We start from the raw sequence: 12,325 nt of genomic DNA, 5'->3' as shown, positions 1-12,325 counted from the left end.
CTCCATCGAAAGGGTGTTTTCTGGCTCTGTAGTGAGGCTGATGAAGGTTTCCAATTTGGCATCTATCAGAAGTTTGGAAATGCCTAAGGAAGAGAGTTCTAGATCCAGCTTTGCCTCTTTGCTATGAAATCATGAACTAGTCACTTCACCTCTTTGACCTTAATATGCTTCTCCCAAGAATGGGATTAACAATATATGCTCCGAAGGATTTCCAAAAGATCAAATGAAATAAAGTTTGTAAAAAATGTAAAGTGCTTGACAAATTTACAAGATTATTATCATTGCTGAGAATGATCAATCACCTTAATTGCTCTTTAATGAGATTTTATTTTTTTATTTCAGCGGACAACTTAGGATTCATGGCGGAGAATGGCACCGTGGTGACAGAATTCATTCTGCTGGGGTTCCAGCTGCCGGCGGAGTTGCAGATGGGCCTCTTCTTTGTGTTTCTGGTCCTTTATTTCATTACCATGGTGGGCAACCTGGGCATGATTGTGTTGATTCAGAGAGACCCTCGTCTCCAATCCCCCATGTACTTCTTCCTCTGCCATCTCTCCTTCCTGGACGTTTGCTACTCCTCTGTCATTGTCCCTCAGTCGCTTGAGACCTTGGGTACCAATAAGATGGCCATCACTTATGAGCACTGTGCCACTCAGTTCTTCTTCTTCACCCTCTGTGCTAGCACCGATGTTTCCTTTTGGCTGTGATGGCCTATGACCGCTATGTGGCCGTGTGTAACCCCCTCCTCTATGTCCCTGCCATGACACCACAGACCTGCCTGGGGCTGGTGGCTGGGGCCTATGCTGGTGCCATGGTCAATGCTGTGATCCGCACTGGGTGTACTTTCTCGATCTCCTTCTGTAAGTCCAACCACGTGGACTTCTTCTTTTGTGACCTCCCACCCCTGCTGAAGCTTGCCTGTAGTGACACCAAGTTACGGGAATGGGTCATCTACCTCTTAGCTTTCTTGGTCATTACAACCAGCATTTCAGTGATTCTGATATCCTACTTTTTCATCATTCAGGCTATCCTGAAGATTCGTACAGCAGGTGGCAAAGCCAAGACTTTCTCCACCTGTGCTTCTCACATGATCGCAGTGGCTCTTTTCTTTGGGACACTCATATTCATATACCTGAAAGGTAACATGAGCAAATCCCTTGGGGAAGACAAGATTGTGTCAGTATTTTACACTGTGGTCATCCCTATGCTGAACCCAATGATCTATAGCTTGAGAAACAAGGAAGTGAAGGAGGCTCTGAAGAAAGCTCTCAATGGGATGAAGGTTTCCCAAGTAGACTAAGACTTGAACTCCATCAATTTAGAAGTTCCTGCAAATCATCCTTCGGGTTTGCCTTCTCTCCTTAGCACATGAACCAGATTTCATAATTACAAAGACATATTGAAGCAAAAAAAGTATATAGCTTTGGGTTCCAGCAATTTCTTTATTAACTCTATGTCCTTCAGCCAGAAATTCTCTGCCCGTTTTCACATCAGTAAAAATTTCTGCCTTGCTATGATTAAAGCCAGGATCAAGAGAGATGGAACGCCAAAGGGCTTTATAAATAATAACATGCTATAAAATGTAAAATTGACTTTCTTACCTGTCCTGGGTATTGTTGAGTGTTTTCTCAGCTATTTGAATTCAAAAAAGTTCAAGCTACTAAGCTAACTTTTACATTTGAATAATTACAAAACAAAAGCTTCTTGTTTACAGAGTGAGGACAGTTAAACTACTTGGTTGTGGGTAGTAGGGTGGAAATCAGCCTTGACCAAAGAAACCTTTTCTCAACATTCAGTTATATCCAAGTTAGGTGTTTGTCATAGAAAATACAAGTAGCTAAAGAGAGGAAGGAAAAATAGAGGGGAAAGGAGATGTAAACTGGGAAATGTTCACCTAGAATACGTTAGCCTACTTCCCAAAAGAGCATGGAGGACCAAGACACTGGGGAATAAAAGAAAGATGTAGTGATTTACATTAATTATTGGAAATAATTTGATCTGATATAGAGCTGAACTGAGTCCCACATATAACTTTCTGGGATATTTCTTGATCACCAAAGGTCAGAAGCTCTATTTTATTTCTGAAAGATTTTTCAAGGACCATCTCAAGCTGTTTTCTATTCACCAATCATGAAAACCACTACCTACTTCCATCTCCTGTAGGACATTTACTTTATGGTAAGAAGACAGATAACTATGAATCTGACTGCCCCCTTTTAATGATCTCATATCTGCTGGAAATATTACGTGGAAAATGTCTCCATTGTGATTCCACAATCTTTGTCATCAATTCAGCAAATATTTACTGTCTACTATGTATCAGACATAATCCTAGGCTCAGGAATATAGAAATAAATAAGATAGACATGGTTCCTCCTTCATGCGGATTAGAATTTGGGGCATAGGCAGATATAAACCATGGCAGTTAATGGATTTTTTTCATATGGTTTTGGAAAGTGGGAAAAAGCAGGACAAGGTATTGTTACACTGTATAGTAGGGTTCTGACCTGGTCTGGTGTGGTCAGAAGAGGCTTCCCTGAGGAACTAACATTTATGCAGAAGCTTAAAGAGTAAGTATATCATAGGCATGGGGGAAGCTGAGGGAAGCCAGAATGGCTGCAGCATAAGGAGAGGAGCTGAGTGTGAGGGGAAGTTGGAAAACTCAGGAGCAACTAGGTCACAGAGAGCCTTGCGGGCTCCCTTAGGGACTTGTGGGCTTTACTCTAAGAGTGAGGCATGAAATGATCAGACCTAAATTTGAAAAAATCCCTTTGGCTGCAGTGTGATGGGTGGGAATGGAGACTCATGGCCTGTGGTGGTGGAGATGGAAGGACGCATCCTCATTTCATTTAAGAAGCAACAAATGGTGCATCCGGACATGGGGTTTGATTTTCACACAAGACTGTATGCTTCCTTCTAAAATACGTATCAGGTCAGAGAAAGCTCACAGGTGTGTGACCATGATGTTGGTATAGGACTGATTCTTAGCAAAATGGTGAAATTGGGGAAATATACTTTTGGAGGCATCTGCTTTTTCATTGGTCTACCTTTCCTTCCCTGCCTGTGACCTCCCTCAGATATACATCAAAACGGCCATCAACTTCTCCCTCTCAAGAGGGCAACACATTTTCATTAACTCCCACGGTATGCCAGGTTATGTCAACAGGCTGAAGAAATCAGCCTTTGCAGGGCTTCTTACACACTCTAAGTCAGGAAAAGCTTTCAACTTAAAAAATATATAAATGGGGAAAACGCTAGAGAGTGAGGGTGCTATTTTGGTAGTGGTGGGAGCTGCCAACATTCCTTCCAACTTATACTTGGTGAGCGGCAACAAACTGCCCATAAGTGAATGACCTTTGATACATGTACAGTATTTGATGTAAATACGGTTGCTTCAGGGATGCACCAAGTGGATGCAAATAAAATGAGATTTTAGTGTGTTTTAGAAGATCACTTTCTGATTAATGTGAGAAGGCACTGGAAGAAATGGCATTTATGGTGAATTTCCACTTGCATATATTAATAAATATAGTAAGTGAAAACATTTATTAATTACCTAATGTGTGTCAGGCTCTGTGCCAAGAGTTTTTACGTATCTCATAGATAAGTCTCATTCTTTTTATTTTTTATTTTTATTTTATTTAATTTTTTAAATTTTTTTTAAATTTATTTGACACAGAGAGAGAGACAGTGAGAGAGGGAACACAAGCAGGAGGAGTAGGAGAGGGAGAAGCAGGCTTCCCGCTGAGCAGGGAGCTCGATGTGGGGCTCGATCCTAGGACCCTGAGATCATGACCTGAGCCGAAGGCAGATGCTTAACCAACTGAGCCACCCAGGTGCCCCTATTTTTTATTTTTATTATTGAAGTATAGTTGACATACACTGTTATATTAGTTTCAGGTGTATGACACAGTGATTTGACAATTCTATACATTACTCAGGGCTCACCCATGATAAGCGTAGCCACCATCGGTCACCATGCAACATTATTACAATATTATTGACTACATTCTCTGTGCTGTAATTTCATCTCTGTGACTACTTTATTGTAAAACTGTAAGTTTGTACCTCTTAATCACCTGTATCTATTTTGCCCATCCCCCATCCACCTCCCCTCTGGCAACCACCAATTTGTTCTCTGTATTTGAGTCTGTTTTTTTTTTTTTTTTAAAGATTTTATTTATTTATTTGACAGAGAGAGACACAGTGAGAGAGGGAACACAAGCAGGGGGAGTGGGAGAGGAGAAGCAGGCTTCCGGTAGAGCAGGGAGCCCGATGCAGGGCTCCATCCCAGGACCCTGGGACCATGACCTGAGCCAAAGGCAGATGCTTAACGACTGAACCACCCGGGCGTCCCTTTGGGTCTGTTTTTTGTTTTGTTTTTTAGATTCCACATATACGTGAAGTCATATTAGCATTTGTCTTTCCCTGACCTATTTCACTTAGCATAATGCCCTCTAAGTCCATTCATGTTGTCACAAATGGCAAAATTTCATTTTTTTTTTATGGCTGAGTAAAATTCCATTGCGTATATATACCACTTCTTCTTTATCCATTCATCTATTGATGAACACTTGGGCTGCTTCCATATCTTGACTATTGTAAATATGCTGCAATAAACATAAGGGTGCACATATCTTTTTGAATTAGTGTTTTCGTTTTCTTTGGTTAAATATCCAGTGGTGGAATTTTTAGATCGTATGGTATTTCTATTTTTAATTTTTTGAAGAACCTCCAAATTGTTTTCCACAGTGGCTGCACCAATTTGCATTCCCACCAACAGTGCGTGAGGGTTCCTTTTTCTCCACATCCTTGCAACACTTGTTCTTTCTTGTCTTTTTGATTCTAGCTATTCTGACTAGAACAGGTGTGAAGTGTGAGGTGATATCTCTCTGTAGTTTTGGTTTGCATTTCCATGATGATGAGTGATGTCGAGCATATTTTCATGTGTCTGTTGGCCATCTGTATGTCTTCTTTGGAAAAATGTCTATTCAGATTCTCTTCCCATTTTAATCAGATTATTTGTTTTTGTGTGTGTGTATTGAGTTGCATAAATTCTTCATATATTTTGGATATTATTCTCTTATTGGATATATCATTTGCAAGTATCTTCTCCCATTTAGTAGGTTGCCTTTTTGTTTTGTTGATGGTTTCCTTCTCTGTGCAAAAGCTGTTTTTTTGGTGTAGTCCCAATAGTTTATTTTTGCTTTTGTTTCCCTTGCTTGAGGAAACATATCTAGAAAAATGTTTCCATGGCTGGTGTCAAGTAAATTACTGCCTATGTTTTCTTCTAGGAATTTTATGGTTTCAGGTCTCACATTTAGGTCTTTAATCCATTTTGAATTCATTTTTGTTCATGGTGTAAGAAAGTGGTCCAGCTTCATTCTTTTCATCTGGCTGTCCAGTTTTCCCAATGCCATTTGTTGAAGAGACCATCTTTTCCCCATTGTATATTCTTGCCTCCTTTTTTATAGATTAACTGACTATGTACGTGTAGGGCTTTTTATACTGTTCCATTGATCTATGTGTCTGTTTTTGTGCCACCACCATACTGTTTTGATTACCACAGCTTTGTAATATATTTTGAAATCTAGGTTTGTGATACCTCCAGCTTTGTTCTTCTTTCTCAAGTTTGCTTTGGCTATTTGGGGTCTTTCGTGGTTCCAAACAAATTTTAGTATTATTTGTTCTAGTTCTGTGAAGAATGCTGTTGATATTTTGATAGGGATTGCATTAAATCTGTAGATTGCTTTGGGTAGTGTGGATGTTTTAACAATCTTAATTCTTCCAATCCACAAGCATGGTATATCTTTCCATTTGTTTGTATTGTCTTCAATCTCTTTCATCAATGTCTTAAAATTTTCAGAGCATAGGTCTTTCACCTCCTTGGCCAAATTTATTCTTAGGCATTTTATTATTTTTGTTGCAATTATAAATGGGATTGTTTTCTTAATTTCTCTTTATGCTACTTCATTATTAGTGTATAGAAGCACAACAGATGTCTGTATATTATATTATTCTGTATATTAATTTTGTATCCTGCAACTTTACCGAATTTATTTATTAGTTCTATTTTTTTTTTTTTTTTTTGAGTCTTCGGGCTTTCTCATACAGTATCATGTCATTTGCAAATAGTGACAGTGTAACTTCTTCCTTACTGATTTGTATGCCTTTTATTTCTTTTTCTTCTCTGGGCTAGGACTTCCAGTACTATGTTGAATAAAAGTAGCAAGAGTGGACATCCTTGTCTTGTTCTTGATAGGTCTCATTTTGAAAATAGACTCTACACATAATCTTTTAGGAACTAGAATCCTCTGAAGGTTGATTTTATGTATCAATTTTGACTGGGTCACAGGGTGCCCAGATATTTGGCTAAACATTATTTCTGGCATATCTGTGAGGATGTTTCCAGAAGATATTTGCATTTGAATCAGTGAACCCTATAAAGCAAGTTGCCCTCCCCCAAATGGGTCGGCATCATCCAATTCATTGAAGGCTTGAATGGAACAGTAGACAGAGGAAGGGAGAATTCATTCCCACTTTTCTGCCTGACTGCTTGAGCTGGGACAGCAGTTTACTTCTGTACTTGAACTGGGATTCACACTGTTGGCTTCCCTGGTTCTCAGGCTTCAGACTGAATCACACCCATGCTCTTCTGGGTCTGCTGGATTGTTTTAGCTTCCATATGAAGATCTGCATGAGCCAATTACTTGTGATAAATCTTCTATGTCATAAGCAGATCACCTCCAAAAGTTTCCTATCACCCTCTTTATTATTATTATTTTGTGATAAGAATATTTAACATAGGGTCAACCCTCTTAACAAATTTTAAATATACAGTATAGATGTAGTGATAGTTTCACCATCATGAATCACCATGAAGTGGCTTAAGAAAAATCTCTCTCTCTCTTTCTCTCTCTCTCTCTCTCTCTCTATATATATATATATGCACATACATATATCCTGTTGGTTCTGTATCTCTAGAGAACCCTGAGTAAGAAAATCCAGTTGGTAATATGGGAGAATTTTCTTTTTATTCCTTTCAGCTTCTAAGTGTGTATTTTTTTTAGGCACTGGGTTTTGGAATAAGTTTTCACTGTTAGACTTTGGTCTCAATCTACCAAAAATGATATTAAAAAGATGAAGAAAGCAGACCTCCAGACTCTGAATGGATCCATTTAACTCACTACATCAAGAGACCAAAGTGCTATATTCATCTCATCACTTAGTATCTCAAAAAGTGGTGTCACCAAGATGGCAGTGTAGGAGACACCACAAAAACCAATAATTAGGCAACTATCTATGAACAAAACAGCCCTGGGAGAACTCATGAATACATTTGAGAAACTTCAACCACACAGTGGAACAACAACAACAACAAAATCTGAGAATAGTCCCACAAATAAGGAAAGAAAAACAGCTTCATTTTGCCTGCATCATTCTATCTCCCATGCTGTCACCACTCAGTGCCAAGAGGGAGTTCACAACCTAGAAAGAGTTCCCCTCCTTGGAGTGAACGACCAGTCAGTGTCTTCAGCCTTTCAGGGCAAGGCACAAAGGGCTCACTTGGTTTTACCTACCCAGAGATGGCTATGAACCAGCATCAGCTACACAGTGAAAGTGACCATAGTTCCCAGTGACCTGTTCTGCAGAGGAATCCAGAAGCTTTGACCACTGAAGAAACCAACAGCCAGAATAGTCATAGACCCCATCCAGAGTTCACTGGTTTTCACCCAAAGGGCTTTTGTGTTTGCACTTGCCAGCCACCTGAGTCCCTCCCACTTCTTTGCCCCTGCCCCCTCTGTACCAGCAGCCAGCTCAGGTCTCTGTGGCTGCTTGAGTGCAAAATTCCAGCTTAGACCCCTGCAGCTGACCCCCACTGCCATGTGTGCAGTCAAGGTTAGCCCCTCCATCTGTGTACTTACATGCTTACAGCCTGACTCTTGTCACCAGCCTTCACTACTGTGCACATGCCCATGAAGAGACTCTGTAGCCCCAAGGGTGTATGATGACAGCCAGGGCCTTTTGAAGCAAAGGCAAAAAGCAAAAATCAACAAGTGAGCCTATATCAGACTAAAAAGCTTCTGCACAGCAAAAGAAATGATCAGCAAAATGAGAAGGTAACCTATGAATGGGAGAAACTACTGACAAATCATGTGTCTGATTAGGGGTTAGTATCCAAAATATATGAAGATCTCATACAACTCGATAGCAATAAAACAAACAATCTGATTAAAAATGGGTAGAGGGGGGCGCCTGGGTGGCTCAGATGGTTAAGCCTCTGCCTTCGGCTCAGGTCATGATCCCAGGGTCCTGGGATCGAGCCCCGCATTGGGCTCCCTGCTCCGCGGGAAGCCTGCTTCTCCCCCTCCTTCCTGCTCGAGCTCTCTCTCACTATCTCTGTCTCTCTCAAATAAATAAATAAATAAAATATTTTTTAAAAAAATGGGTAGAGGACCTGAATAGGTGTTTTCCCAAAGAACACATACAAACGGACAACAGGTACATGAAAACAGGTACATAGTGATGCTCAGTGTCGCTAACCATAAGGGAAATGCGAATCAAAACCACAATGAGAGACTGCCTCACACTTGTTAGAGTGGCTACTCTCAAGAAGGCAAGAGATAACCAACATTGGTAAGGATGTGGAGAAAAGGGAATCCTTGTGCACTGTTGGTGGGAATGTAAATTGGTACGACCGCAAGGGACAACGGTAGGGAGGTTCCTCAAAAGATTAAAAATAGAACTACCATGTGAACCAGCAATTCCACTTCTGGGTATTTTATCCAAAGAAAATGAAATTGGGATATTTAAGAGATAGCCACATTCCCATGTTTATTGCAGCATTATTCACAATAGCCCAAACATGGAAACAATCTAAGTGTCTATGGACAGATGAATGGATAAAAAAAATGTGGCGCACACACATGGGAATATTATTCTGTCATAAAAAAGGAAAAAAATCTCACTTTTTGTAACCACATGGATGGACCTAGAAGGTATTATGCTAAGTGAAATAAATCAGACAGAGAAAGACAAATGCTGTACGACCTCACTTTTATGTGGAATCTAAAAAGTCAAACTCATGGAAACAGAGAGTAAATTGATGGTTATCAGAGGCTGGGGGTTGGGAAAATGGGAAGATGTTGGTCAAAGGGTACAAACTTTCCAATATAAGTTGAGTAAGTTTGGAATCCAATGAACAGCATGGTGACTATAGTTAACAGTACTATATCGTATGCATGAAAGTTGCTATGAGAGTAAATCTTAAATGTTCGCACCATAAAAACAATAACAATAACAAAATGGTAATGCTGTGAGGTGAAGGATGTGTTAACCAACATCATTGTGGTGAACACTTCACCGCACATATGTGCATGAAATCATCACATTGCACATCTTAAACCTACACAGTATTATATGTCAATTATATCTCAATAAAACCGGGAGAGACAATACCAATATTTTAATTGTGATTTCCATTTTCATATATATTAATTTAAAATGTAGGTCCGAAGCCAAATTAACTATATTAGCACAAAAGGGTGTGGGTGTAGGGTAGAATTGTGGAGTATAACCCACATAGCACACAATCTTGGTCCTTCGGTTTGAGTGTACATTTATATATTTACTTTTGCGTGTGGGTGTGGGTGTCATCCGGGAGAGTGGTAGCGCTTCAGCTAGGATCAACAACAACCACAAAAACATTCTTTTTTTTTTTTTTTTTCGTCATGGAGATCAATAGAGGACAGATAAAATACTTCTCATATTTCTTTCTCTGCCCCCTTCCTCACATCTTACTGGTTTAACCTTCAAGGAAGGGAAAGTGCGTTCATCACAGCGATGTGCACGTGACCACAAGAACAGAGTAGCACAAGCCCCAACATCGTCACCCACCATGGATCTCCCATATCTTTTTGGCAGCAACAGGGGTAGAGGGAAAAAATAGGATGAGGCATTTTGGCTAAAATATTTTCTTGGTAATGGAGTTCAAAGAAGGTAAGACAACCCTAGGCTCTGAATCTCATTTTGCCTGAGGCTGAATTCAAACCTCAAAGAATATTTTCTCCTGAACCTTACTTAGATATAGAGTGAGGAGGATAAATCACCTGAGAAATTGGGTAAAGCTGATAGAAGTTGAAAGGAAAGTAGCCTGCCTGCTTCCCTGGGGTGCATCTGCTGGGTTGTTCATGGAGACCAAGATGCTTCATGGACACTGTATGCTTCATCCTTTGAATCCTATTGAGAAAGATGGTCTCAGCTGTTTGCACTCATCTCTTCTTCAAAAACCATGAACTATTCTGGAAATTGTGGAAAAGAACGTTGTGTCTTTTTCTTTTTCTCAACTTATCTTTATCCTTATTTAAAGCAAAATAGTGCAAAGACAAAAAAAAAAAAAGACATCAACAGCAATAACAAAAAGTGCATTTTTTTCTTGTAATAGGATGAATATCTGAACTCTTTCTAATTCAAACCTTTTAGGAAATTTGTTTCTTTGGATTAAATTAATTAGTTAATTTTTATTTAAATTCAATTAACCAACATATAGTACCTCCTTAGTTTCAGATGTAGAGTTCAGTAATTCATCAGTTGCATGTAACACTCAGTGCTCATCACACCATGTGCCGTCCTTAATGCCCGTCAACCAGTTGCCCCATCCCCCCACCGACCTCCCCCCCAGCAACCCTCAGTTTCTTTCCCATAGTTAAGAGTCTCTCATGGTTTGTTTCCCTCTCTGATTTCTTCCTATTCCATTTTTCCCTCCCTTCCCGTATGATCCTCAGCACTGTTTCTTATATTCCACATATGAATGAAACCATATGACAATTGTCTCTCACTGATTGACTTATTTCACTCAGCATGATACCATCCAGTTCCATCCACATTGATGTAAATGGTAAGATTTCATCCTTTCTGAGGGCTAAGTAATATTCCATTGTATATATATACCACATCTTCATTATCCATTCATCTGTCGATAGACATCTTGGCTCTTTCCAGAGCTTGGCTACTGTAGACATTGCTGCTATAAACATTGGGGTGCAGGTTCCCCTTCTTTTCACTACCTTTGTATCTTTGAGGTAAATACCTAGTAGTGCAATTGCTGGGTTGTAGGGTAGCTCTATTTTTAGCTTCTTGAGGAACCTCTATACTTGTTTCCAGAGTGGCTGTACCAGCTTGCGTTCCCACCAACAAAGTAAGAATCCATCAAAATCCTAGGGGAGAACACAGGCAAGAACCTCTTACCTCGGCTGCAGCAACTTCTTATTAGACACGTCTCCAAAGGCAAGGGAAACAAAAGCAAAAATGAACTATTGAGACAGTTTCTTTGGATCTTAAAACCCCCAAAAAGGGTATTGTAAAAATAGCCTGTCTACATCTGTTGCTTTTTAAAAAAAAAATCTTATTTATTTATTATTTTAGAGAGAGAAAGAGAGAGAGTGAGCCAAGGTAAGGGCAGAGGGAGAGGGAGAGAGAACTTCAAGCAGACTCTGCTGAGCATGAAGCCCTGTGTGGAGCTCAATCCCATGACCCTGAGATCATGATCTGAGCCGAAATGAAGAGCCAGTCGCTTAACTGAATGAGCCACCAGGCGCCCCCACTTGTTGCTTTGTATTTTCATCTAGACATAATCTAAAATAGTTTATTCATTAATTCAATCAATTGTTTATTGGGGGGGCTATTGTATGCCAGGCACTGCTCTAGTAGTTAGGAAGTTTTATCCATGAAGGAAATAGGCAAAAAGTCTTTGCTTTTGTGGAGTTTATATACTAACAGAGGAGGAGACCATAAACTTTGAATATAATAAATAAGTGAATAATGTAGTAAGTAAAGTGGAATGTTAAAATGTATCAAGTGCTATGGAAAACACTGGAGACACTGATTTTGATAACGTGACTAATTCCCTGTGTCAGAGATACTGGACAGAAAGCTGAGAGGTAATTATTTCCTTTCCAGTATGAATAGAATTTCAAATATACTCATCAAATAACAGCTCCCCATTTCTCCTACCCTCCAGTCCCTGGAAACCACTATTGTATTCTCTGCCGTTCTGAGTTTGACTGTGTTAGATACCTCATCATATATGTGGAATCATGCAGTATTTGTCCTTCCACCACTGGCTTATTTCACTCAGCATAAGGTTCTCTAGGTTTATCCATGTTGTTGTAAATGGCAGGACTTCCTTCTTTTTTAAGGCTGAGTAGTATTCTATTGTATGTAGATACCACATTTTCTCTATCCATTCATCTGTTGATGGACATTTACATTGTTTTCATATGTTGGCTGTTGTGAACAATGTTGTTATGAATATTGATGTACAAAC

The 12,325-nt window shown here is 39.6% G+C and overlaps 1 protein-coding gene across 1 annotated transcript; it reads left to right on the top strand.

Annotated features, from left to right (window-relative positions):
* Positions 1–359: 359 nt before the first annotated feature.
* LOC123857969 (olfactory receptor 9I1-like) lies at positions 360–1,300 on the top strand. The gene is given in 2 exon segments (XM_045895254.1): positions 360–684; positions 687–1,300. Coding segments are annotated over 2 exon segments (939 nt in total).
* The last annotated feature ends 11,025 nt before the right edge of the window (positions 1,301–12,325 follow it).

This window comes from Mirounga angustirostris, unplaced genomic scaffold (genome assembly GCF_029215605.1).
Source record: "Mirounga angustirostris isolate CCGP_5_RB_7025 unplaced genomic scaffold, mMirAng1.0.hap1 SCAF_13, whole genome shotgun sequence".
Lineage (NCBI taxonomy): Eukaryota > Metazoa > Chordata > Mammalia > Carnivora > Phocidae > Mirounga > Mirounga angustirostris.
The sequence above is the reverse complement of the archived record's forward strand: the minus strand, read 5'-3'. Positions and strand labels throughout refer to the sequence as shown.